Source organism: Bactrocera tryoni, unplaced genomic scaffold (genome assembly GCF_016617805.1).
Source record: "Bactrocera tryoni isolate S06 unplaced genomic scaffold, CSIRO_BtryS06_freeze2 scaffold_7, whole genome shotgun sequence".
Taxonomy (NCBI): Eukaryota; Metazoa; Arthropoda; class Insecta; order Diptera; family Tephritidae; genus Bactrocera; species Bactrocera tryoni.
Window position 1 is genome coordinate 2,987,362 of NW_024396366.1, and position 25,725 is coordinate 3,013,086.

Below are 25,725 nucleotides of genomic sequence, written 5' to 3' on the forward strand. Positions count from 1 at the left end.
TCCTCTCATTTGTCAGCTTTTCTCTCTATTACATACCTCGAGCATTTCTGCGGCATTTCCGCAGAAGGAACATTGCGTTTCGTCATCGTGGCCAAATTTGTGCAGGTATTCCCTGAAACAGCCATGGCCCGATAAGAACTGCGTTAAGTAGAAATCTGTCTCCCCGTGTTGTCTTTCAATCCAAGCTGATACATTCTTAATTAATCTATATGTCCATCTTCCTTTATCTGCCGCATTCCATTGCTTTTGCCACTCATCGAGACTTGTCTTCCTCTCCTTTTTGCGCTCGTCGACCGTTAGGCGCCTATTCATTGCTTTTGTTTTACGGTAGACTGTACTTAACTCAGAGGCCATTATATCCGGTGGCATAAGAACCAGATATGATAGCACTCGCCTCGTGCGACACCGTTCTAAATGCACAGACTACTCTCAGGGCACATAACCTGGACACAGCCTTTGCTATATTGACATAAGTTTTTTGACGCAGGGCTGTCCCCCATATGGGAGTTGCGTACATAAGCATTGACTGGCTCACTTTGGCCAACAGAGCTCTCCTACTTTGACTTGGGCCACCAATGTTTTCCATGATCCTCGACAGGGCCGCAGTCACTTTAGCCGCCTTACCACAGTTCTTTTCAATGTGCGCCTTGAAATTGAGCTTCGTATCGATCATAACGCCAAGGTACCTCAGTGAATTTTGCGTTACAACGTTATATCCATCAATGTTCAAGGTGATCGTTTCTAGCCTTTTTCTGCTCGTGTTGAGCACTGCCTCTGTTTTTTCACCTGCAAGCTGCAGCTTGGTACTCGTAAGTCAGTCTTTAATTTTCAACACGGTCTCATTGCATATGTTCTGAATCTGCAAGAGTTCCTTAGCTACGATCGTTGCGGCAATGTCGTCCGCATAGCCAATTATCTGTGCTTCTTTTGGCAGCGGTAATCGTAACACCCCGTCGTACTCCACCTGTCACCGTGTAGGTTTTTGGCTTTGGCCGCAATGTCCATCAATTTTCCAACTGCGTCTAAAGTGGACCGATGTCTTCTGAATCCATATTTGTTTTCAGATAACTACTGGATGCCATCAAGTCCTGGAGCCTTTGTGTTGCCAAATCTCTCCGCCACTTCCATCACCCCCTTCTCGTCTACAATTGGAGATTCCATCCTGGTTGGCATCGTTCTACTCGATTGTGGTTCTTGCGTTGGGAAGAGCGTTTTCACCACCATTTCTAGGAGGGTCAGACAGATTGGTGCTTGACTTTTACCCCCTCTGATTTTCGCCATCACTATTTTATACGCGTCACTCTATGGATTCTCGTCCACCTTTTCACATATGTAGTTCCTTAAAACTCAAAGACTTACTTCTTTTGATAGCATTCTTGAGTTCTTTACGTTTTCTTTTGAAACTTTCTCGCAATATTGTATGGTATGGCGTACCTTGGCTTCTTTGGCAGAGGCGTCTCGCTTTATGGCATTCTCTTCTCAATGTGCTGATCTCCTCGTTGCACCAATATGCGGGCCTTTGGGTTATGTTGTGTCTTTTCCTACACATAGTTTCATTGCTTCTGTTAGCCTCTTGATCATGTCCCCTAGTTCAGACATAATGTCACCCTTCGGTTGCATTGGTTCCGATTGAGGCGTGTTGTCTTGCAGCGCAGGTGGTGACGACCTTGCTCTTACAGGTTTTTCAACAACTAGCGCCTGTTTTGGTGATCGCATCAATCTTGGTGCACGTTTGAAGGGGTAAGCTCGCTAGATCCGCTAATGGTCGGCGTTTTCCTGGATAAATTCGTTTCTAAGAACATGCTGCCAGTGAAGTTGCTCATCATGCAGTCAGGTACACTGCTGCTATTGGTTTTGATGTATTTTCTCAACTAATTCTCCATTTGTTGGTTTTTTACAGCGCATCGTGTGTAGGGGGCGGGCCGAAATAGACAGGAAGGGGTGTTCCCTCGGAGACTATGCTTCTACCCCAGTTCACTGAGGCCTGTCCTTCGCTTTACCAGTCCCGGAAAACACGGACGGACCGGTGCTCGCCCGGGGCAACGCAGGCTACTACTCCTGCGCCCAATGCACACTAGGGTGGGTCGATTCCGGACTTTTTTCGATTCGGGGTTCCTAATAGTGCGGAAAAGTTGCCTTAGTACTTCCTGATTCCAATGCAACTTTTTGTTTTGAGATCGGATTGCATCTTCAACCACAACTCCGGCCTTGAAATTTCGGAAATTCGCCTAAAATCGTGAAATTGTCTACCTAGCGCCTGAAATACGCATCTCATTGCAAAATGTATAAAACAAAAGTTATTTGTCACGTCATTTGCTACCGAAATAGTATATGTGATCATGGCCGTAGGACGAACCGTTCCCGAGATACGAGCGAAAAGGCGGCGCGCCACAGCGCAAGGTGAAAATTGTTGCAGCTCTCAGCTAACCTGTATTGGTCACCCAGAACCCACCTCGTGGAGGTGGCTGCTCTTCGGGTTCCTCCCTGGCCCAACCCAACCAACCAACCATATGTCAGGCTTGTTTTAGTCAGAATCTGTGTCAAATTTATTGATAAAATCAGATTTTGTACTAAACTTTGGCACTTGTTGCCTAGATTTCAGTGTAGAGCGTATAAAACGATCACGAGATTGGGGGCCAATAACTTTAGAAGATGCCTCTGTCACCAGTTTTACGGTTCTCTCGACTGCCACGGTGTGAGAGGGGAATTCACTAAATTTCCATACCTCTGCAGTGTCTCCCGACAGCCCTTTTATGAAACTGAACAAAGAACTGGTGGAACAGTCAAGGTAATAGTCTTGCAGTTAATCATATCATAATAATTATTAGCTTTGAAATTCAGCTTTGGCACTTTATTACATCTAACCCTTCCATTTACAGTGTCAGACTCTGCTTCTCTGGCTGCCAGAAGACGGTCAAGGGCCAACTTCCTGACTTCTATCCGTTCGTCAGTCATCATACTAAGGAGAATGTTTTCTGGAAAAGCAAAGAAAGCATTCTGTTGAATGGATAAATCGACAACCTTGCGCAGTTAGCAGGTAAGTATCTCGACTTTGAATTGCAGCATAGAGATGGCGCGAGCCATCTTTGATTGAAATGTTGAATCTGATTGAGAACCACAAAGGTGAGTAAACTGTAAGTATGTACTTGACCAAAATCTTTATTTCCTTTGTTGGTTTGTCAGTAGAAATGTATAATCTCAGAATTCTATTTGTACAGGTGAGCCAGCGAGATTTGCACATGTTACCTGGATGCATCGACGCTAAATCTGAGGAACATTGACCGGAAATAGCAGCTTCTGATATTTTATAGAGATAAGCTTGGTCTGTGCTAAGTTGGGTCGGATTAATAACCTCAGAAGGTAATTGGCAGGATGGAAAACTTTCAAATTTGACAACAGGCAATTTCTCACAATCAGGGAGCAGTTTACCTATGTCCCCAGAGAATGTATTTGGACTCTTTGAGACACCATCTTTGTGTTCGAAAAGAGCACGAAATGGAAGTTCGTTGAACCTACCTACAGTGTCGCGGTAGTACTTTTCACCTTCGCTGACTTGTGTAAGTGTATTGTCTTTGCGGCCGTCAAAATACAGCCCATATACAGAGTCAATACTTTCGGTGTTTTGGAGCTTAACTCCAACACTTTTTTTTTCCGACTAATCTTGCATTTGTCAGTGACAAAGCTAGCGTGATCCTCTGTTATCAAACCTGATTTATTGACATCCAGAAAAGCAGATGAAACAATCAAGGCCGCTGCTCTATCACTTACTCCAAATCTTTGGGCAGCTAAAGCAGTGTGTTCTAATACTGGTGTGTTTTGTTTGGTTTTAGAGGATGGAAGAGAAAATTCATCATCAGCATCGTTTTTGAAAGAAGAAGAATACATTGTTGTCGTCTGTATGAGAGTCTGGCTGATCTGAATGGTCACGTGTTCTAGCTGATACTTTTCTGGTAAGTGTTGATGTTGAATGACGTTTTGAAAGCTCTTCTTTACGTTCATTTTTCTTTGTAATCTTTTTTGTTTCATGTAGATCAACACTTCCAATGCAACCAATTCTTCTGGTTCTCTGGTCCAAGAGAAATGGTTGTTCATTGATAGGAACTTTCCTCTCCTTTGGACAAGTGCAAGAAGAAAAATAAATGCATTTACAAGCAGCGATGTCAAAAAATTTTCCAGCAGAAGAGACAAAGTCGTCTCTTTTAGAGCTCAAACCTATTGGGTTCCTTAAAAACATTTGTTTAAGAGTCAGAAATTTTTTATGGTATGTGGTGAGCATTTGTACAACTCTGGTGTGTGAAACTATCGGAATAGATGACTTTTTGAAAGTATTTTCAACCATTTTTGCAACTATTTCTGTAACCTCTTTACTCCTAGGTTCATAGTTGTCGCCTCGGAGTCGCCCTATACGAAATCTTTCAAACTGATAACACAAAAGAACATCCTGGTAAGTAGGTAACTGGGACTCAGAGAGATTGTACGGATATATGCAGGACATACTCAGGACATTTCTGTCTAAATTTAAATTTAGATACAGACATTTTGAGTTCTGTGTTCTGTTGAGAGAATGTAAGTGATAGAACTCGGCGAAATCACCGACAAGAGTGAAGGGAATCGATGAAAAAATATTTGTGTGGAGACCTATCCGAACGTGTCCTTTGGCGTAGGTGAATGAATGTGAGTGATAGCACTTGGCGAAATCAACATCAAGAAGTGAGGAAGCAAGCCGATTTTCACCTTGCGCTGTGGCGCGCCGCATTTTCGCTCGTATCTCGGGAACAGTTCGTCCTATGGCCATGATCACATATACCATTTCGGTAGCAAATGACATGACAAATAAGTTTTGTTTTATACATTTTGCCATGAGATGCGTATTTCAGGCGCTAGGTAGACAATTTCACGATTTTAGGCGAATTTCCGAAATTTCAAGGCCGGAGTTGGCGTTGAAGATGCAATCCGATCTCAAAACAAAAAGTTGCTTTGGAATCAGGAAGTACTAAGACAACTTTTCCGCACTATTAGAAATCCCGAATCGAAAAAAGTCCGGAATCGACCCACCCTAATGAACAGCCACAATCACCATGACCAGTGAACTATTTTTTTTTGTTGGGGACTACTTTGATTTAAAAAACATATATATTAAAAAAGTAAAACACGAAAAAAAATTTATTTTGTTCATTTCAAAATACAAATAAAAAAAATTTAAAAAATTAAAATTATTGAATTTTGTTGTCGCATAAAAAAAATTTCCTAAAAAGTGGTAAAATGTATGCGTTCACATGAGAGTACACCCTTAACAATTGGCTACATCAGTTCCATCCGAACGTTTATTTTTGAAAGCTAATCAGACAGTGATAACACAAAGAAATATAATCAAATTTAAAAGGTTCAATAAAATTTTATTTTCTCAAATCTAGTAAAAGAATATTGGGTTTGGTAAAAGTTAAATAAAACATGTGCAGAAAAAGTTTTGATTTACACTTAAACTACTGGAAACCATAATTTTTAAATCCTTAAATAAATCAAACTTTAAATTTTCTATATTTACTGGTATAAGTATATTTCCTAAGCATATGCACTTAAACGTATGTAACTTAATTGGTATTCTTATTAGGGGTATCCACTTGATCTTGTAAAACCCTTGCAAGGTGCACGAATTGCAGAATTTTCCACTTGGTGCAACGGCACAATAAGAAACACACGCAGAAAATTATTCGCAATAACTGTAAAATATGTCAGACCAAAACCCATTTTTATTTTCGTGCAACGACACGTAAAAATATAATTCCAATCCTCTTTTAGCTGTAATTTTATATAAAGACTTATTACGCAGTTAAATTGTTGAGGAAGGACGTTTTAATAATCGCGTAAACGGTGTCTACGCCAGTAAAGAAGAAAGTACGTTTTAAATAGATTTTATAATTTCTACTTAAATTATAAAGTTTTGTTAGAGTTTTTTGATAAGAATGAATACAGAATCTGAAATGCACAATAGTCATTTTCAATAATTTGACCCAATCAGCCGTTGATATATCACTAGATGGCACAATTCCGATTACTTTGGAGGTCGGGAAAAAACAAGAGTTTCGGTATAAATGGGATATGTACGGATAGGGGAGCTTCTCCAGAAAAGGAATATGCAAAAACAATGTTGCTAACGCTCATATATGTTTTAAAATATTCCCTATTAAAAATTCAAAAATATTAATTAATAACACTTAGTATTTCACAAGGTTTCACTAAATTTTATTACATTTTTCACTTTGTATATTTAAATCTACACCCTAAACGTTGACATAAGTTCATATTTCATATTTATTTTATTACATTTAAGCTAAATTTATTCATTTAAAAATCACTTAGCACACTCATCGTTGAAAAGTTTAGATTGCTTACAATTATGAGGAAACCGAGCGTTGCCACATCTTAAACACCAAATATGTAGGATTTTCAACGATTTTTCTTTGTTTGTATTTTCGCGTGATTTTTTTCTATATTAACCCTCATCGAGACCCTCGGGTCTGGCCAGGCATATTTTGTTTTTAAATGTTATTTAAATATATTTAGAGTGTTGCAAACGACTTGCGCTTCCAGGTAGCTTCCTAGAATTTTATTGTCTATAGAATTCAGAAAAAAAATTCAAGGATATCGTATCGAAAAGGACGAAAAAAGGATATTATAATATTACACCTTAGTGCACCAATGGTGCTTGTCTAGACCCCATATATTTTGTATGAAAATATTTGAACTTTGGTGTGTTTCTAACACTTCGCACGGTTGATTTATCTGTTTTCATGTTCGTTACATGTCCAAATTGGTTTGTATGTTTATCTAGGTCAAATACTTTAGCCGCTAGAGCGTTTTAAAGGTTAAGAAAAATGTAATTTTTCTCAAAATGTTACATTTTTGTGAACGCTATTGCCACGCCTCTGGTAGGGATAGAGGGGAGGTTGAGGGCTTTCCTGAAATCCCCAGGGGTGAACTAACTCGCAAAATGGTTTTGATTCCCCCCGGCCCCATAACCCCCCAACTGTAGTGAAACAAAAGGGGGGACATGGTGAAAACCCATTTTCGCCTACTGCCACGCCCCCGGTGGGGCCTTAGGGGAATTATACATTTCCTGAAAGCTCTTCAAATTACCTAACCGGTGCATTTTATTTGACCCACCTAGGTCAAATACTTAAGCCGCTAGAGCATTTTAAAAGGTTAAGAAAAATATAAATGTTACATATTTTGTGAACGCTATTTGCCACGCCAAGCGTGAACAAGGCAGTTAATTTGATTTCAACCAAATCAAGAGGTAAGAAATTTCAAAAATGTATTTATATTGTACCTATATGAGCGTGAATACAACACGTATTTCCATACAAATGTATGTAAACACCACTTTGCCTAGCCAAGCACCATTGGTCTCGACCAGGGTTAACTGTAATAAAAAATACTTTCCAACACTTTTCAAGCTATAATTGGGGTGTGAAAACTTTTTGCTTATATATATGTATATAATATGTGATTTATATTTAATATACACAAGTAAGTAAAACTCTATGATAATACTATAAAATTTATATCATATCGAAGTGACTGAAGTACTTACGCGTAGTACTCCTTTCTGCATTGGCGGCCTTCGGCCGCCCTTTAAAAAAATAATCCTGGTCGAGCTTATACCCAGGGTGACTGAAGTACTTTGCGTAGTATTCCTTTCTATATTGGCGGCCTTCGGTCACGTTTTAAACAAATAACATGGTCGAGCGAATACCCATGGTGACCGAAGAACTTTTGCGTAGTAATCTTTTCTGTGTTGGCGGCCTTTGGCCGCGCTTTAAAAAATAACCCTGGCCGAGCCAATTCACAGGGTGACTGAAGTACTTTTGGGTAGTACTCATGTCTGTGTTGGCGGCCTTCGGTCGCGCTTTGAAAAAATAACCCTGGTCGAGCCAATACCCAGGGAGACTGAATTACTTTCGCGTAGCACTCCTCTCGGCGTTTAGAAAAGCCGAATAATTTTTAGAAGCTTGTTTTTATTAGAACTAAGATTGCTAAATAAAGAAAGAGGATTTATAGCGAAAAAGGGAAATTTCAGCGAATTGCTCATATTTGCTTATTATCATATGGCAGCGCTCCATTTCCTCATAATTTTTAGCACATAAATGATGCTAACTACGAGTGTAAAACGTAATTTTTAAAATAAAGATTTCTTAGTTAAAAAACGTGCAAAATTGTAAAATGTGGATTTATTAGATGTTTATAGTTTGATTTAATTAATTTGAAGTAAAAAATGAGCGTAAAGTGTGTTTAATTTGGTGAAATGGATTGTTGAAATGTTCGAATTTTGGCAATTTTTAAACTTTGAAGTCGAATATCTCGTAAACAAAGCAGGAGGACTTTCCTTTCAAACGCTACCTTCAGATCGCGGCACCAAAGAAACCGGAATTGTGCCCACCAGACTCTGCAATGGATGCTCCCTTGGCCTTGCATATTTTGGAATAGAATTTTTGCATTTTGTGTGATCGTGTAATCTTACAAGAGCAAGAGGATTTCCCAAAATTTTTAAATAAATTTTTTATTTCCTTCGTTGAAAAGTTTTTCTTATATTCATCGAATAATATCGATGTCAAGATGACAACTATCGACTAAAACATCGATGTTTGTTTTAATGGACATCCCTAGGGCAGATATAATTTTTTGTTTGCACCTTTTCTGTTGATAGTGTAGTCTGGTTGATGCTTTTAACTTTATACATATGTGTAAATGAGTAGCTTTTTGTTAGATTTACAGTTTAAAAATGAGGGAAAGCGTACGACTTTTGCGCATATTTTTGTGGAAGAATTGGCGACAAATTCGATACTCTTGGATATCATTAATGCTGATATTTGTCGGTTGTTCAGGCATTTTCATTGTTTACTTATTTTCTACAAATAGGCTTCTGACAACGCCTCAAACGACTTATGAGGGGAGATTATTTGTAATATATCACATAAGTTTTTTAATATTGCTTATTGTTCTATAATGAAAGGATTTATTTTGCAGTACGATATTAGAACGGAATTCCCCTCTAATGACGTTGATCGAATTTTCTACGCCCCAAACAATTTGCGCACAGATATATTGATGGAAGAAGTACGTCAAGAGCTACAGTATCCACACACTGGTTAGTATATTGCTTTTAATTGTTTTACATATATAAAGTGAATAAATAAATCATGGGGTATATTTTGGAATAGCATCCCTCTATTTCGGTGTTAAAATGGGTATGTACGGATAGAGGAGGTTCTCCAGATTGAGAAACAAATGTTATATATAGTGATCGCTGTCTATGGTTTTTGAGATATTCATATTTATTTAAAATGGGTGTTTGTTCAATTTTTTAATGAATTTTACGCTTATAACAACAGTTGCATACCAAAAAACGATTACGATTCTTTTCGCGCCGCGATCTGAGGGTATGAACGGATAAAAGAGGTCCTCAAGGTTAAAAAATGTATGCACATATACCCACCTCAGACTTCAAGATTTGAAGATATTTATATATAAAGTTTGTGTGTTTACATTCCTGACCAATACTAATGTTGCCACATATTGTGTTTTGAAAAACTAATCCAAAATTTTTGTTTATATATAAAGGAACAATGGTTAAAAAAATGTAAGGCTGCGATTTAGAATAGCATCCCCCGATTTCAGGGTTAAAATGGGTATGCAAGGATAGGTAGTGCCCTCCAGATCAAGAATATATGTATATATACATATAGTTGCCGCTGACTTACGGTTTTTGAGATATTTGCATTTAAAGTTCAAAAAATCAAATATTTAAAATGCGTGTTTCTCCGATTTATAATGCATTTTACACTTATATTTTTAACCTTTATATATCCACTAACACTTCACTAATTTGTTTCGAATCATTTATTTTATAATAAATAGTGCAAAAATAACTTTAATTCCATATCAAACTTTAGTTAAAATCCATTTACTCATAAAATAAGAAAATGGTTGTAAACAAGCAAAAAATTAGTGTTACCATATGTTGTAATGGAATAAAAATAAGTAAAAAGAAAGATTATGACGTCATAACTAAATTCATTATCGTGAGATGAGTAATGAAAAACATTTCAGAATTCTCATTATCTTGATAAATCACGTTGTTGGATCGGTCAGTGTTATTTTTTTTTAAGCGCGGCCAAAGGCCGCCAACGCAAAAAGGAGTTCAACGCAAAAGAACTGAGCAAGCCCAGGTGTTGGTCCGACCGAGGGTGATTTTTTTTGAAGCGCGGCCGAAGGCCGCTAAAGCAAAAAGGAGTTCAACGCAAGTTTTGAAGTGCTGCCGAAGGCCGCCAATGCAGAAAGGAATTATATGCGGAAAACTAATGTGTTATATATTTCCTGTCATTGGGGTATTATTTGTTTTCTTTATTTCTTTTGGTTCTTCTGTAAAATATGAACGTAAGGTAGTACTGATTATTAGTTAGAATGCAACCCTTTAGTTATTGTGTGAACAAAAATAATTGAACACAAGTTAAATGTTGAATAAAAGTTATTTTTGCATTATTTATTATAACATAAATGGTTAGAAACTAATTAGAGAAATGTTAGTGGATATAAAAGTTAAAAATATAATTATAAAATTCATTATAAATGGGAGAAACACGCATTTTAAATAGTTGAATTTTTGAACTTTGAATGCAAATATCTCAAAAACCACAAGTCAGCGGCAACTATATATATTTTCTTAATCTGGAGGACCTCCTCTATCCGTACATACCAATTTTAACCCCGAAATCCGGGGATGCTATTCTAAAATTTACCCAAATTTAATAAATAGATATAAGTTTTGGTATATTATTTCGCATTTAATTTTTTTAGCACTGGCCTTCGTCCGCGATTCAAAAAAATAGCTCTGGTCGGTCCAACACCGGAGTGTTCTGAGTTCTTTTGTGTCGAACTTGTTTCTTCACTAAATAATAATAAAGATGATAAACAATATTTTTAATTATTTTTTCACGACAAAATGTAGCAACACTAATACGAGTACTTGTAATAAATGTAATGTCACAACTTTTTGAATCTGTAGGTAAGAGGTCGTCTTTGCAATAATAATATTGATATAAAACCATTTTTGCATTATATATTGTAAAAAAAAAATGTGTACAAACGATTTAATGAAGAGTTAGTGAACAAAAAATATAAGTATAAAATTAATTTTAAATCGAAAAAATATGTAATTCAAATAGTGGTGATTTTCAACTTTAAACGTAAATATCTCGAAAACTTTAAGTTTCCTGCGGTTATTACTATATCTATCCTCTATCCGAAAATACCCATTTTATTCTCGAAATCCTGGGACGGTATACTAAAGTTTTCCCTCAATGTGTACAGTGTAATTGAATTATATGTGCAATTTGAGTTAAACTTTTATACTATGTTCGGACCGACAAAGAAAACATGTTTTCGTGGGAAAAACTGGTTTTCGCCCTAAAACTTGTGTTTTCGTCCATGTAAAATCTGTCAAACGAAAACGCAATTTTCGCTGAAAACTACTTGAAAACTTACATTCCACTCATTATAATCGGTGCCTGCTCTAGTTTAATCGATGTTTGTGGAAGACATATTTTGTCGGCCCTAAATTGTCACTTGATATTTGTTTACATTCCATATACAAAAACAGCTGTCGCTTGATATTCTCATATTAGGGGGATTCTCTTGTTCTTGCAAAACCTTGCACAGTGCAGAAATTGCATAATTTTCCTCTTGGTGCAACGGCACAACAACAAACACACGCAGAAAATTATTTGCAATGGCTATAAATATGTCAGACCAAACCCCACGTTTATTTTGGTGCCGTCATATATACAAAATATTAAGGCATCCAAAATGTAAACGAACAAATAAATTTACATAGTATTACTTGCAAATATGCAAAAATAGTGTAAAAATAACTTATCTTTTAAAATATTCCCGATTAAAAATTCAAAAATTTGCACTAAAAACACATGGTATTTCTCTATGTTTCAGTATATTTTTTTTTACATTTTTCACTTGGTATATTTAAATATACACTCTAAACATTGAAATAAGTTCACATCTCACTTTTATTTTGTAATATTTTACCTAAATTTATTAATTTAAAAATCACTTAGCACAGTCATCGTTGAAAAGGTTAGATTTTTTACAATTATGAGTAAAACGAGCGTTGCCACATCTTAACGATTTTTCTTTGTTTGTTTTTTTACGTGATTCTTTTTTCTATATTAACTATAATAAAAAGTACTTTTCAACATTTTTCAAGTTATAATTAGTTGTGAACACTTTCCATATACATATGTAAATGTATAATATGTGATTTATATTTAGTAAACACAAATAAGTAAAAATCTATGATAATATTGTAAAATTTATATCATATCGGGGTGACTAAATTATTTTCGCGTAGTACTCCTTCGGGCGCGCTCTAAAAAAATAAATCTAGTCGATGACCGAAGTACTTTTGCGTAGTACTCCGTTCGGCGTTGGCGGTCTTCGGCCGCGCACTAAAAAAAATAACCTGGCCGAGCGAATGCCCAGGGTGACCGAAGTACTTTCGCGTAGTACTCCTTTCTGTGTTGGCGGCTTTCGGCCGCGCTCTAAAAAAATAACCCTGGTTGAGTGAATACCCGCGGTGACCGAAGTACTTTCGAGTAGTACTCCTTATTATTATATAATATTACTTACTTGTTTATTAAATTTAAATAAGAAGTTTATACTCTAAACTTTACACTTTATGACGTAATATTATAATATAATATTATTTATAAATATCGTCACCTAAAATGCAAAATAGTTCATAAGAGAAGGAGAAACGATATAAAACCATTCCTATTTGAGTTTTGGATGGTTAAATATTAGTTATTATATTTGACAGCGATTTCCATTTTTTTTTTTTGATGACACGTTGTTTTGTGTTTCAGGTGACAATATATATTATATTATTATATAATATTGTTATACTATATATAGTATTATTATATTATATTATATATTAGGTTGTCAAAAAAGTCTTGCGGTATTTGCGCTAGTTGGCGCTGAAAGCGCGTAGTTCTAGTTTTATTCGTCGCATCGGATCATGCTATATCTTTTTGGAAAGCGCGCTAATACGTGTTTGATTGATTGTCGTTTCTTTTAAGTCGTTCGTGAGTTATAGCGTCGCAAACATGGAGCAAAATAAAGAGAAAATACGGCATATTTTACAGTACTACTACGATAAAGGCAAAAATGCATCTCAAGCCGCCAATAAAATTTGTGCAGTTTATGGACCCGATTTCCATTTCCACCGCACAAGGATGGTTTCAACGTTTTCGTTCTGGTGTAGAGGTGGTCGAAGATGCGCCACGCTCCGGAGGGCCTGTCGTCGAAAATTGCGATAAAATCGATGAATTGGTCGAAAGAGACCGGCATAGTAGCAGCCGTAGCATCGGTCAAGAGCTGGGCATGAGTCATCAAAAATTCGTTTCAATTTCAATAAAAAAAAATCATTAAAAATACCGCAAGACTTTTTTTTGCAACCTATTATACAATATCAAAACCCATAAGTCAGCAGCAACTATATACATATGTATATACATACATTCATATGTATATTTTCTTGATCTGGAGGACCTCCTCTATCCGTACATACCCATTTTAACTCATAATCGGGGGATGCTGTTCTAAATTATATTATATTACTTATTTGTTTATTAAATTTAAAAAAGAAAATATCCGTATGCATGAATAGAGGAATTTTCGCGAAAAACAGGAATTTCAGCGAATTGCCTTGTTATCATATGGCAGCGCTCCATTTCGTAGTAATTGTTAGCACACAAATGTCGTTTGGTGCGAAGGCATTTTAAACCTTCCTTACAGCCTAAAAAAAAAAATAAAAAAAAATAAAAATTACGACTGTAAAATGTAATTTTTAAAATAAAGATTTCTTAGGTAAAAAACGCAAAAAGTGTAAAATATGGATTTATTTAAATGTTTATAGTTTAATTAGAGTGTGTAAGACGTGGTGAAATAGCTTGTTGAAATGTTCGAATTTTGGGAATTTTTGAACTTTAAAGTCGAATATCTCGTAAACTAAGCGCTTGCGGTACCTATATTTTTTTTAACCAGGAGGACCCCTCTTTCCAACGGTACCTTCAGATCGCGGCGCCAAAGAAATCGGAATTGTGCCTAATGTTTTATTAAGTTTGCCAGAAAGTTTTAATTTAACCAGAAAGAAACTTCGAGGGCGGTATAAAATATTTATTTAACTGATCAGCATGACGAGCTAAGTCGGGTTTGCTATATTCGTTTTCCGTTTGTCGGTATATATGAGAACTAGTCGTTTAGTTTTTGAAATATCGATTCTAACTTTTCTCCCTAAGAAGCTGCTTATTTTTCAGAATCGCCAATATCGGAGCACTATAGCATATAGGTACAATACAAACTGATCGATCAAATAAATGTCTTTGTAAAAAAAACTTTTTTGGGTAAATTTTAGAATAGCATCCCCCGATTTCGGGCTTAACCCTGGTCGAGACCAACGGTCTGATACACTTATTCGAGACCAATGGTGCTTGGCTAGGCCAAGTGGTGTTTACATACATTTGTAGGGAAATACATGTTGTATTTACGCTCATATACATATGTACAATATAGATACATTTTTGAAATTTCTTACCTCTCGATTTGGTTGAAATCAAATTGACTGCCTTGTTCACGCTTGGCGTGGCAATAGCGTTCACAAAAAATGTAACATTTTGAGAAAAATTACATTTTTTTCTTAACCTGTTAAAACGCTCTAGCGGCTTAAGTATTTGACCTAGGTGGGTCAAATAAAATGCACCGGTTAGGTAATTTGAAGAGCTTTCAGGAAATGTATAATTCCCCTAAGGCCCCACCGGGGGCGTGGCAGTAGGCGAAAATGGGTTTTCACCATGTCCCCCCTTTTGTTTCACTACAGTTGGGGGGTATGGGGCCGGGGGGGATCAAAACCATTTTGCGAGTTAGTTCACCCCTAGTGCTTTCAGGAAAGCCCTCAACCTTCCCTCTATCCCTACCAGGGGCGTGGCAATAGCGTTCACAAAAAATGTAACATTTTGAGAAAAATTACATTTTTATTAACCTTTAAAACGCTCTAGCGGCTAAAGTATTTGACCTAGATAAACATACAAACCAATTTGGACATGTAACGAACATGAAAACAGATAAATCAACCGTGCGAAGTGATAGAATCATACCAAAGTTCATATATTTTCATACAAAATATAAGGGGTCTAGACAAGCACCATTGGTGCACTAAGGTGTAATATTATAATATCCTTTTTTCGTCCTTTTCGATACGATATCCTTGAATTTTTGTTCTGAATTCTATAGACAATAAAATTCTAGGAAACTACCTGGAAGCGCAAGTCGTTTGCTACACTCTAAATAGTATATTTAAATAACATTTAAAAACAAAATATGCCTGGCCATACCCGAGGGTCTCGATGAGGGTTAAAATTTTTGAACTTTAAATGCAAATATCTTAAAAACCATAAGTCAGCGGCAACTATTATATATATAGGTATATGTATATATTTTCTTGTTCTGGAGGACCTCTTCTATCCGTACTTACCCATTTTAACTCATAATCGGGGGATGCTATTCTAAATCCCAGGCACTTTTTATTGACAAGATATCTTCACGCAATTTTGTCATGGATTATTTTGCATGGATATTTTTGCAGTATAGGTAATTTCCAAAGAAATTGGTCAGATAGGACAAATATAGTATATAACTGCCATACAAACTGATCAATCAAAATCCAATTATTGTAAGGACAACTTTTTTAATTTGACAGGATATCTTTACAAAATTTGGCACTTATTATTGTCTAAGGCAGCAGTATAATCTTCGAAGAAACTTCAGATCGGACTACTATAAGATATACATAGCTACCAGGCAAACTAACAGATTAAAATAAAAAAGGGTTTTTTGTTATAAGAAATTCATCTGTGAACGAGGAGCTTCAGTTCAGCTGAGATTGACATATTTAACTCGAGTGATATCGCTTCCCTACAGTTTAATAAAAAATAATCTCCCTTATTTTTGAGGAAAATCAGAATATGAACGGTACTATAACGTACGTATTTCCAAGTGGAATATAAAAACAGGTATGATTTTTACCAGGTAATATCTGAAGGATGTCGAATAGTCATCTTCATACTTATTTATCTCATAATAGTTCAAAATAAGTAATAAAAGTTTTCAAAAAATAAAAAAAATTGTTTAGAAATATCCAGTAAAAGTAGTATAAACTAATCCATTGATTAAACGTGTGTATTATATTAAATAGACGATATTTTATAAACTCATTCCTTAATCCTTAACTTTTTTTTTTTATTTTATACATTTATAGATTCTTTCAGGCTCTTTAGAATTCCTTACGGGATCTCCTACTTGTAAACTAGTTCGATATCAATTACTTTCTAATATATTTAATATACAGTGGACCAATAAAGTTTACATACACCTAGTTCTATTAAATTACGACACGTTTATTTGTTATAAAAATAATAAATTTTGTGGTTTTTTTCTATCCATTTCAAAAGATGTATGTATATTTAACATTAAATTTAGCATATAAAATTTTTTTTTTTTTTTGACACAAATAAAAAAAATTAATGCTAAAGCTAAAAATGGGCATAATTTTTATCAAAAAAGTTTACGTACACTAATATTATTTATATAAATCAAATGTAATTACAATAGTTTTAGCAGTTTTTGACCTACATTTTGTTGCTATTATTGTCCCTAGACATCGATGTAAGCTCCCCACTCAATTTCTAGGATTATTTCCGGCCTTATTTTGATGAAATTCGATGTTTTCGAATACGATTTTCCAAAAAGTTCCATATATTTTGAATAGGATTAATGTATGGTGATTGCGGGACCTGTGAAATTGTTTTTATTTCCATAACAACCCTGCATGTACAAGATACAATGTGTATTTTAGGTCGGTATCTTGTGGTAAACAGAAATGGCTGCTATTAACAGCCGATTTAAGCACACTTAAAATTGAAATTTTGTTCTTAAAATGTTCAGATACATATGCTTATTCATTTTTGAAATGTACCCAAAAAAACAAAATCCCGAAACAGTAAGGAATGTGTTGAAGAGTGCTGGTTTTCATAGACGATTCTCGCGTCGTAAGCCATACATAAGTAAGGTTAATAAAAAGAAGAGGTCGGCGTTTACTAAACAATATTTAAACAAACGGTATTAGTTTTGGGAAAACATTGTGTTCACCGACGAATCAAAATTTAATATATTTGGTTCGAATAGATCATGAAAAGTGTGGAGAATGAGGAGTCACAAGGAAAAAATTTATCGCCAACTGTAAAGCACTGTGGGGCTAATGTTATGGTTTGGGGGTATATGATATCATCTGAGATTGGATATTTGGACTATATTCGTGAAAAAAATGAGTAAGCATATGTATCTGAACATTTTAAGAAAAAAATTAAAATTTTAAGTGTGCTTAAATCGGCTGTTAATAGCAGCCATTTGGTATTGTTATGGAAATAAAAACAACTCCATAGGTCCCGCAATCACCATACATTAATCCTATTCAAAATATATGGAACTTTTTGGAAAATCGTATTCGAAAACATCGAATTTCATCGAAATAAGGCCAAAAAGCTGGATCATGGACTTAGTGGGTCAAAATATCCGGAAATAATACTAGAAATTGAGTGGGAAGCTTACATCGATGCCTAGGGACAATAAGCAACAAAATGTAGGTCAAAAACCGCTAAAACTATTGTAATTACATTTGATTTATATAAATAATCATTAGTGTACGTAAACTTTTTTGATATAAATTATGCCCATTTTTAGCTTCAGCATTAATTTTTTTATTTGTGTAAAAAAAAAATATTTTGATATGCTAAATTTAATGTTAAATATACATCTTTTGAACTGGATAGAAAAAAACCGCAAAATTTTTTCATTTTGTAACAAATAAACATGTCGTAATTTAATAGAACAAGGTGTATGTAAACTTTATTGGTCCACTGTATATATACATATATAAGGTGCGTACCAAAGTAATCTAGACTTAAAAAACAACAGAACAAATGGTATTTTCGGCAAAATCAATTTATTTTATTCAAAGTAGTCTCCTCTGCTTCAATACAGCTTTTTGCACGGTCCAAAAGCATGTCGAACGAGTGTTTTAGCTCGTTGGCCGGTATGGCCACCAGTAAGCCGGTGCAAGCCTTTTGAATGGTCTCTACGTTTGTATAACGCTTTCCTTTCATGGGCAAATGCATTTTTCCGCAAAGGAAAAAGTCGCACGGTGCCATATCAGGTGAATACGGAGAGTGGTTAACGTCGATCTGATCTGAGCAATTTTTGGTCGTCAATCAATTTGTGGACCGTAAGCCCGAATGTTCGGTCAAAATGCGATAAATCGATGTTCTGAAGATGTTCAATTCCATTTCCATGAATTTCAATTATGATTTCGGGTGATTTTTAAAGAATTCACGCACAGTTTCAATGGAATTTATGTCCTCACTACCACTTTGAAAACGTTGAAAGCACTCGTGAACTCTGCTACGGGATAGGTAATAATCGCCATAAACTTGTTTCATCTATTGAAACGTTTCGGTAAAAGTTTTACCAATTTTAAAACAAAATTTAATGTTGGCACTTTGTTCGAAGCTCATTTTCGCAACTATAACACAAACATACTGACACTTAAAACGCAGTAACTTCATTTCCAATACTTCCACTTACACTGTGTTTAAATGAGTTTAAGCATCCCGTCACTCTATTTGGAAAAAACCAGCATACCCTAACATATTGCACTTAAGAATATCATCACACGCAACAACTGAAAAGAACATGCATGAAGACACCACTTATACGGACAGCAGCAACTAACAAAAGGACTGGATCATCGCCCTCAACTTTCACTTTCGCTTATACTTTCGATAACGACAACGGTCCTGCGCGCTACTTAGCTCTTCAACCATCCCGAATGTCAATATACTTCGTCCGCGCGATCTTACAATTATAATATACATATATTAGCTATTGTTACTTATATTAAGTATGTTCGCAATAACGAAATAATAAACCGCAAATATTTGCGTATACGAAACTTATCGGATTTTCTTTAAGTTATTGGCGAGGTTGTGAGTGTAGTGAATTTTCAAAGATACTCGATGGCATTCTTTTAAATAAAACCTACATTTTATTCATGGTCCTTCGAGCCTCAAAGATAGGCACTATAAAATAACAGCCACAAGACAAACCACAAAATAAAATAAAAACACAAACTAGTGCAGGGAAGTGCAGTGGCAAACTAAAAACAAAAAAAAATATACTTGAGTATACTTGAAGTGAAAAAAAGTAACAAAAGAACAGTGCAGTGTTTTTGTGTAAATATGCATATGTATAAGGTTCACGGTGGATAAAAGAGAAGGTGACGTGACAAAAACAAAAACAAATTACATGGAAAAACAAAATATCCAAAACAATTTCAACAAACAAAAAAAAAATAAAAACAAAAACGCGCGAAACAAAATAAAACACAAATCGGGCGCGAAAAATTAAAGCACCTTAAAACAAAACAAAAATTCGGGCGCGAATAATACACAAAACAACAAAAACCACAAGGAATGTCCGTAGGCAGCAGTAAGCAACAGGAGTGGAGAAAGAAAATTGGAGCAAAACGGCCAGGCACTTCAACACATACACATATACATATTTACATTAACCCCAAAATCAGAGTGAGAGTATAAATTTCACATTTTAATTATTAAATGCACATATGTATGTAACACCAAATCCGTTTATCAAGATAATACGGTTAACAAACAGTTGGTAAAATATAAACATATACCCAAACATTTATATACATAAATAAAGTATTTATCGAATGCCTATAAGTTAAGCTTACCGGCAATGCCCCTTATGTTTAACAAACGAATAAGCAGGATTGCAAAAACTAAATAAGCAAAGGCATAAACAAAAAAAAAAAAAAACACACCAAAGAGAGAAGAAAACATACATATATGCATATTTTCTTACTTCTCTATGCATAATTTTAATATACATACATATTGCATATACATACATATGTTGATATCAACAACATTAACATAAAGTGCATATGAGAGCACTTCGCTTTCGCGAAGCATAAAATCTGCCTGTAATTTAATACCTTACACCGGGTACTACATGCTCCTTTATTAAAATTGTAAATTTTTATTAATTTTCCAAAAGAAAGGTAATTATCGTAATATTCCTTAAATAATTAAATAATACGGTAAAGTAATACTGCTTATTTTGGTAATAGAAAAATAGAAATAGAAACAAATTAAGATCATTTGAACAAAATAAATAAAAAATAGATATTGGTACATATAAAACTGTATGTAACTATATTTTTCCAAAGTCCACATTGGCAAATATTCAGCAATACCTCTTGTTCTTTGGCAAACAAAAACAAGCAGGATTGTGGACAAAAAGCTAATTGATCTCTCTAACGAGCTCTCAATTGCTTACTAATAAAGCATAACAAACAATTCGTGCATACTTATGTACAAAGCATATTGATCTCTTCGACGAGCTCTCAATTGCACAAAACATAAGAAACTTCATACGCACATACAAACATACATATACATAAGTCCAAGTATTAGGGTGTACCTAAATACTAACATAAGGACGTAAAAGGTGGTAATAAAGTAAAAGTGCGGACATTTTCAAACTTAAAGCTAAAATAAAATAAACAAAAAATATTATTTCGCAAAAATGGTTAATAACGGCACTAATCAATACACACCTGCAGGAGCTACACGCTCAAAACAGGTTGTAAAATTTATTTCACAAAGTGACAGTTTAACAAGATACTGCACTAGATTTGCCTCTTCACCGATTCACGAAAACTCGGAATCGTTATTAGAAATAAAAAGTCAAAATCTGAAAATTTTTGGACTCGCCTCCAAGCGGCTCATGACGCCATAGTAGATTCTGACAATTCAGATCTACCACAAGATTTTAAATCATCGGCTTACGATATTTACGAAAACTGCTTAGACCAATATGAAGAAACGAAAGCTATGATCTCCGATCAATTAAAGCTAATAAAAGCAATTGCACCTACTCCCCACAGTAGAGTAGACCTGCCACAAATGCAACAATATCAAGAGGCAAGTTCAGGCATCCACCTCGAGGTGCCCGCATGTGACACAGAAACCATTTACGGAGGTTATGAAGAATGGCCGTCCTTCCCGGACATGTTCACGGCCGTGTACATAAACCATCCTCAATTATCACATGCGCAAAAATTGTATCACCTCAGATACAAAACTAAAGGTCAAGCAGGCGGAATAGTCAAACAGTTCGCATTAAATGACGACAATTTCAATTTGGCTTGGGAAGCTCTAAAAGCTAGATATGAAAACAACAGAATACTGGTCGATAAGCAAGTAACGACACTAATGAACTTGTCAAAAATTAAGAAAGAAACAAGTGTAGAATTCATCAAACTAGAATCCACTCTTTCGAATTGTTTGTCGATTCTATCGACACTAAATATTCCCACAGACAGCTGGGACCCAATTCTGGTAAACATTTGCACCGCCGCATTACCAGAAAAGTCGTTACTTCTATGGGAGCAATCGCTCTCATCACGGAAAAAGTGCCCAACGTGGCAACAAATGAAAGATTTTCTCACCACCCAATATGAAATTGCGGAAAGGTTAGAAGAAAAAATAATCAAAACTAATAACGACCAAAATGGAAGCTTAAATAGACCCCAAGCTAGAAGCAAAAACAAATCAAATCGAATTTTTAACAAAATACAATCGTTCACATCGGAACAAAGAAAACATATGTCATGCGAACTATGCACAAGAGGGCATAAGCTTAAAACTTGCGAGAAGTTTAAAAAATTAAACATTAATGAAAGGAACAACTTTGTCAGATCAAAAAGACTCTGTACAAACTGCTTGTCCCATACATTGTCACAAAAGACATCATACGATGCTTCATTACAGCACATATTACATCTCACCTCAAAAGAGCGCATATACAAAAAAACCACGGGTTTAATTACAAAAGCAAATCCCGAAAGCGAAAATACTAAAAATTGCCAAGAGACACCATGTTGCTCAAAGGCACAAAAAGTTCAAACGCTGCACAGCGAAACACAAAGTGGACTAATTACAGAATCAGCTGCCACCATACCAACTAAAGTTGCGATTAATACAAACAAATACCTTAATTCACAATTAAGAAAATTGCAAAAGTTAAGGAAACTTCCTCGTATAACAAACAAAACTGTAGAAGATCAGTATTGTGAAGACTTCTTTAAAGCCACAACTACTAGATCAAATATTGGCCGGTACGTCGTACGACTACCACTAGAGCCAGCATTTTTCAATACTTCACATATTGGTAGAAAAAACAAAGTCAGAATTCGGTCTAACAAATTTAAAAACTCAAATATATATTACTTTTCGACCCCGCAGGATGGCTTTCGCCAATAATGAAAGAAAAACAAAGTCCTGAAAAAATCATTAAACGGTGGCAGGCTACTATTTGCCAAATTAATGCATAGGCACTTAAATATTACATATAATAAAATGCTTCAAAAAATCGAAAAATCCGCACCTGTCATAAACTAGTGCCTAATAATTTTCAAATAATAAAATAAAATTTGTTTATACTCAAAATTAAAGTTAAGGGTACACCATATGCTTAATGCGATACTTTGACGCACCTAGTCTTACCAAAAGCAAAGGTAGCTTTTATCGCACCTATTTACATAAGCGCTTCTCATTAGGGTAGTTGGTGGGAATCGGTTGTACTTGTACTAACTTCCATTCACGGCCACTCTCTCGCAATATCCCTCTCATTCCACAGATCAAACCTCAAAGCTAAGAAGCACGCGCTATGGTCATATCTGTCAGACGTGGCGTCGCTAAATTTCATAATAATAAAAAAAAAAAAAAAAAAATGCAAACGGTTGCCGATAAACCGATGTAAGGAAAATTCAACTAAAAATTATAAATAATAAATCTATAAAGAATCAACCACAAACGATTCTTATAGTAATATGTTTCGAACCAAAGCAGTATTTATCATTTGCAGCAAGTATTCTGCGCCCTCGTCCAACAGTAAGCCGAAATACACTTTACGGTATATACGAATAACACTAGGCAAAATATTCGCCTAGGGGGCCCAGTATGTTTAAATGAGTTTAAGCATCCCGTCACTCTATTTGGAAAAAACCAGCATACCCTAACATATTGCACTTAAGAATAACATCACACGCAACAACTGAAAAGAACATGCATGAAGACACCACTTATACGGACAGCAGCAACTAACAAAAGGACTGGATCATCGCCCTCAACTTTCACTTTCGCTTATACTTTCGATAACGACAACGGTCCTGCGCGCTACTTAGCTCTTCAACCATCCCGAATGTCAATATACTTCGTCCGCGCGATCTTACAACCAAATATTATAATATACATATATTAGCTATTGTTACTTATATTAAGTATATTCGCAATAACGAAATAATAAACCGCAAATATTTGCGTATACGAAACTTATCGGATTTTCTTTAAGTTATTGGCGAGGTTGTGAGTGTAGTGAATTTTCAAAGATACTCGATGGCATTCTTTTAAATAAAACCTACATTTTATTCACACTGATATGTCAAAATTTGTAAACTTTTATTTTTGTTTTTTCTTATTATTTACAATTATTATTATATTAAAAAATAAATATTTTCCGACAAATCCCGAAAGTTTCACTAATTTATCTTTAATGGTTAACTCAAAAACAATTTTTTAAGTAAAAGAACCTAAAATCATGTAAATTAATTAAGTCATTTAAAAAATTATACTTAAAATTTTCAAAAATCGTTTGGGGATAAGTGTCCCAATTTTGCGGAACTCCATCGATCGAAAGTGGTTTCGCCATCAACCCAAGTAAAACCGGTGGCACCGCTGCCGTAAATGAGAGACCTCCACCTCCAACCGGCGTATACAATGAAATATGTAGGGCTCATCCTGGATAGGAAGCTTTCACGGAAGCCGAATATCGAAGAGAGAGCAAAAACGACTTCGATGGCCCTAAACTGCTGTAGAGGACCCATTGGCATGAGGTGGGGTCTCTCATCGAAAGTGGTCCTCTTGCTCAATAACACCATAGTCTAGCGCATTATGTTCTATGGAGTTCACCAAACCGAACTCTGGCGGCTCCTTCTCTGCCCATATCCCGACGTTGGGAGATATGGGTGGGAGAAGTCGTTGGAGGAGAGAGTCGGTGAGCTTCTTTAAGGATGAGTCAATGCTCGGGGGAAAGTTGGTGTCGGGAGCTCTCTATCAACTTCAGTTTCAGACTTCCTGGCTGTTGTTGTGTCTTCCATGCCAAGGTTGCAACTATTAACGTAGCAGTAGATCTGCTGCTCCGGAGTGCAGCCCCTTTTAGAGAAGAGGCCATTCACTCAGATAGCAGAGCAACGATACTAGCCTTGAACTCGAGAGCATCGAGTGTCTTTGTGATAAGACCGGTATGGTGCACGGAGTGCAGCCCCTTTTAGAGAAGAGGCCATTCACTCAGATAGCAGAGCAACGATACTAGCCTTGAACTCGAGAGCATCGAGTGTCTTTGTGATAAGACCGGTATGGGTGCCGAGCTAGGAAAGGCAACCTAGAACCGCTCTCGACAGAATGGAGCGGGTCGGTGCTCCCGTATCCTCTTGTGTTCTACCACTGGATAGATGAACTTTGCGGAAGCTTGGCCAGCGCTGAGCCACCATCGGTAATTGCGCGGTTGCAAAACCCTTTTTACCCAAGGTTGATCGCAGGCGATCTACTAATCTCTTTGCCCTCAGAAAGGCCATCTGCTCTGCTGCTCTTCCTCGTTGTAGGGCTTTTAACAGAACATTGCCTTATTGGCGTTCATGCTGTAAGGTTGGTACTTTATCAGACGCCGTTTGCAGAACCTGTTTGGAAGAAAATGAGGTGGAAAGAACTCAACACTTCCTTCTTGACTGTCCCGCGTTTGAGAGGTCAAGACTTAAACACTTGGGAGCGAATACCCTCAGACATCCCACCGATGCAAATTCTGTATTGGTTACGAAGCGTTTTGCCAATCTTTAAGTCTGAACACAGGAGTTCTTATTTTCTATGGCTTCACAAAGGACTACATATACCAGTCCACGTGCGAACATCGATCAGCCATATAACCTAACATTGGGCGGATTTCTGCAATTTTTCCAACCGAAGCAGCTGTTTTAGCTAATGAGCACAACGGCTTACGCCATGCCGATCCCGGGGATCCCTGAAGAAGGGATATTAATTTGGAGATTCGGCGATTGGTATGGGATAGAGCATCTGAAGTCCTGCAACCTCTCCACCGGTGTAAGTAAGCTTTGGGATAATGTCAAGGCTTTGTCTAAGTCGAAGAGACATGATGACCGAGTTGAAGTTCAATTCAATGGTCATGCCTTTTCGGCAATTTACATTGCACCCTTCGGTAGACAAAACCAAGCGATGTGTTAACCGACGGCAGCGCAAAATGCCAACGAATGCGCGCCACTTACTTTCACCGATGAGGAAATTCACAATGCCATCAACAAATCGAAATCTTCCACATCCATTGACCCTGATGGAATCAACATGCTTATGCTAAAGCATCTAGGCTCGACGGGAGTAAGCT

The 25,725-nt window shown here is 36.1% G+C and overlaps 1 protein-coding gene across 1 annotated transcript in view; it reads left to right on the forward strand.

The window, feature by feature from the left end:
- The first annotated feature begins 8,782 nt into the window (after positions 1 to 8,782).
- LOC120781398 (retinal-specific phospholipid-transporting ATPase ABCA4) overlaps positions 8,783 to 25,725 on the forward strand; it is a 72,557-nt gene continuing 55,614 nt past the window's right edge. The window contains exons 1-2 of the mRNA XM_040113607.1: positions 8,783 to 8,962; positions 9,028 to 9,148. Of these exons, the coding sequence (XP_039969541.1) occupies positions 8,783 to 8,962; positions 9,028 to 9,148 (301 nt within the window). The remainder of the gene's footprint in view (positions 8,963 to 9,027; positions 9,149 to 25,725) is intronic.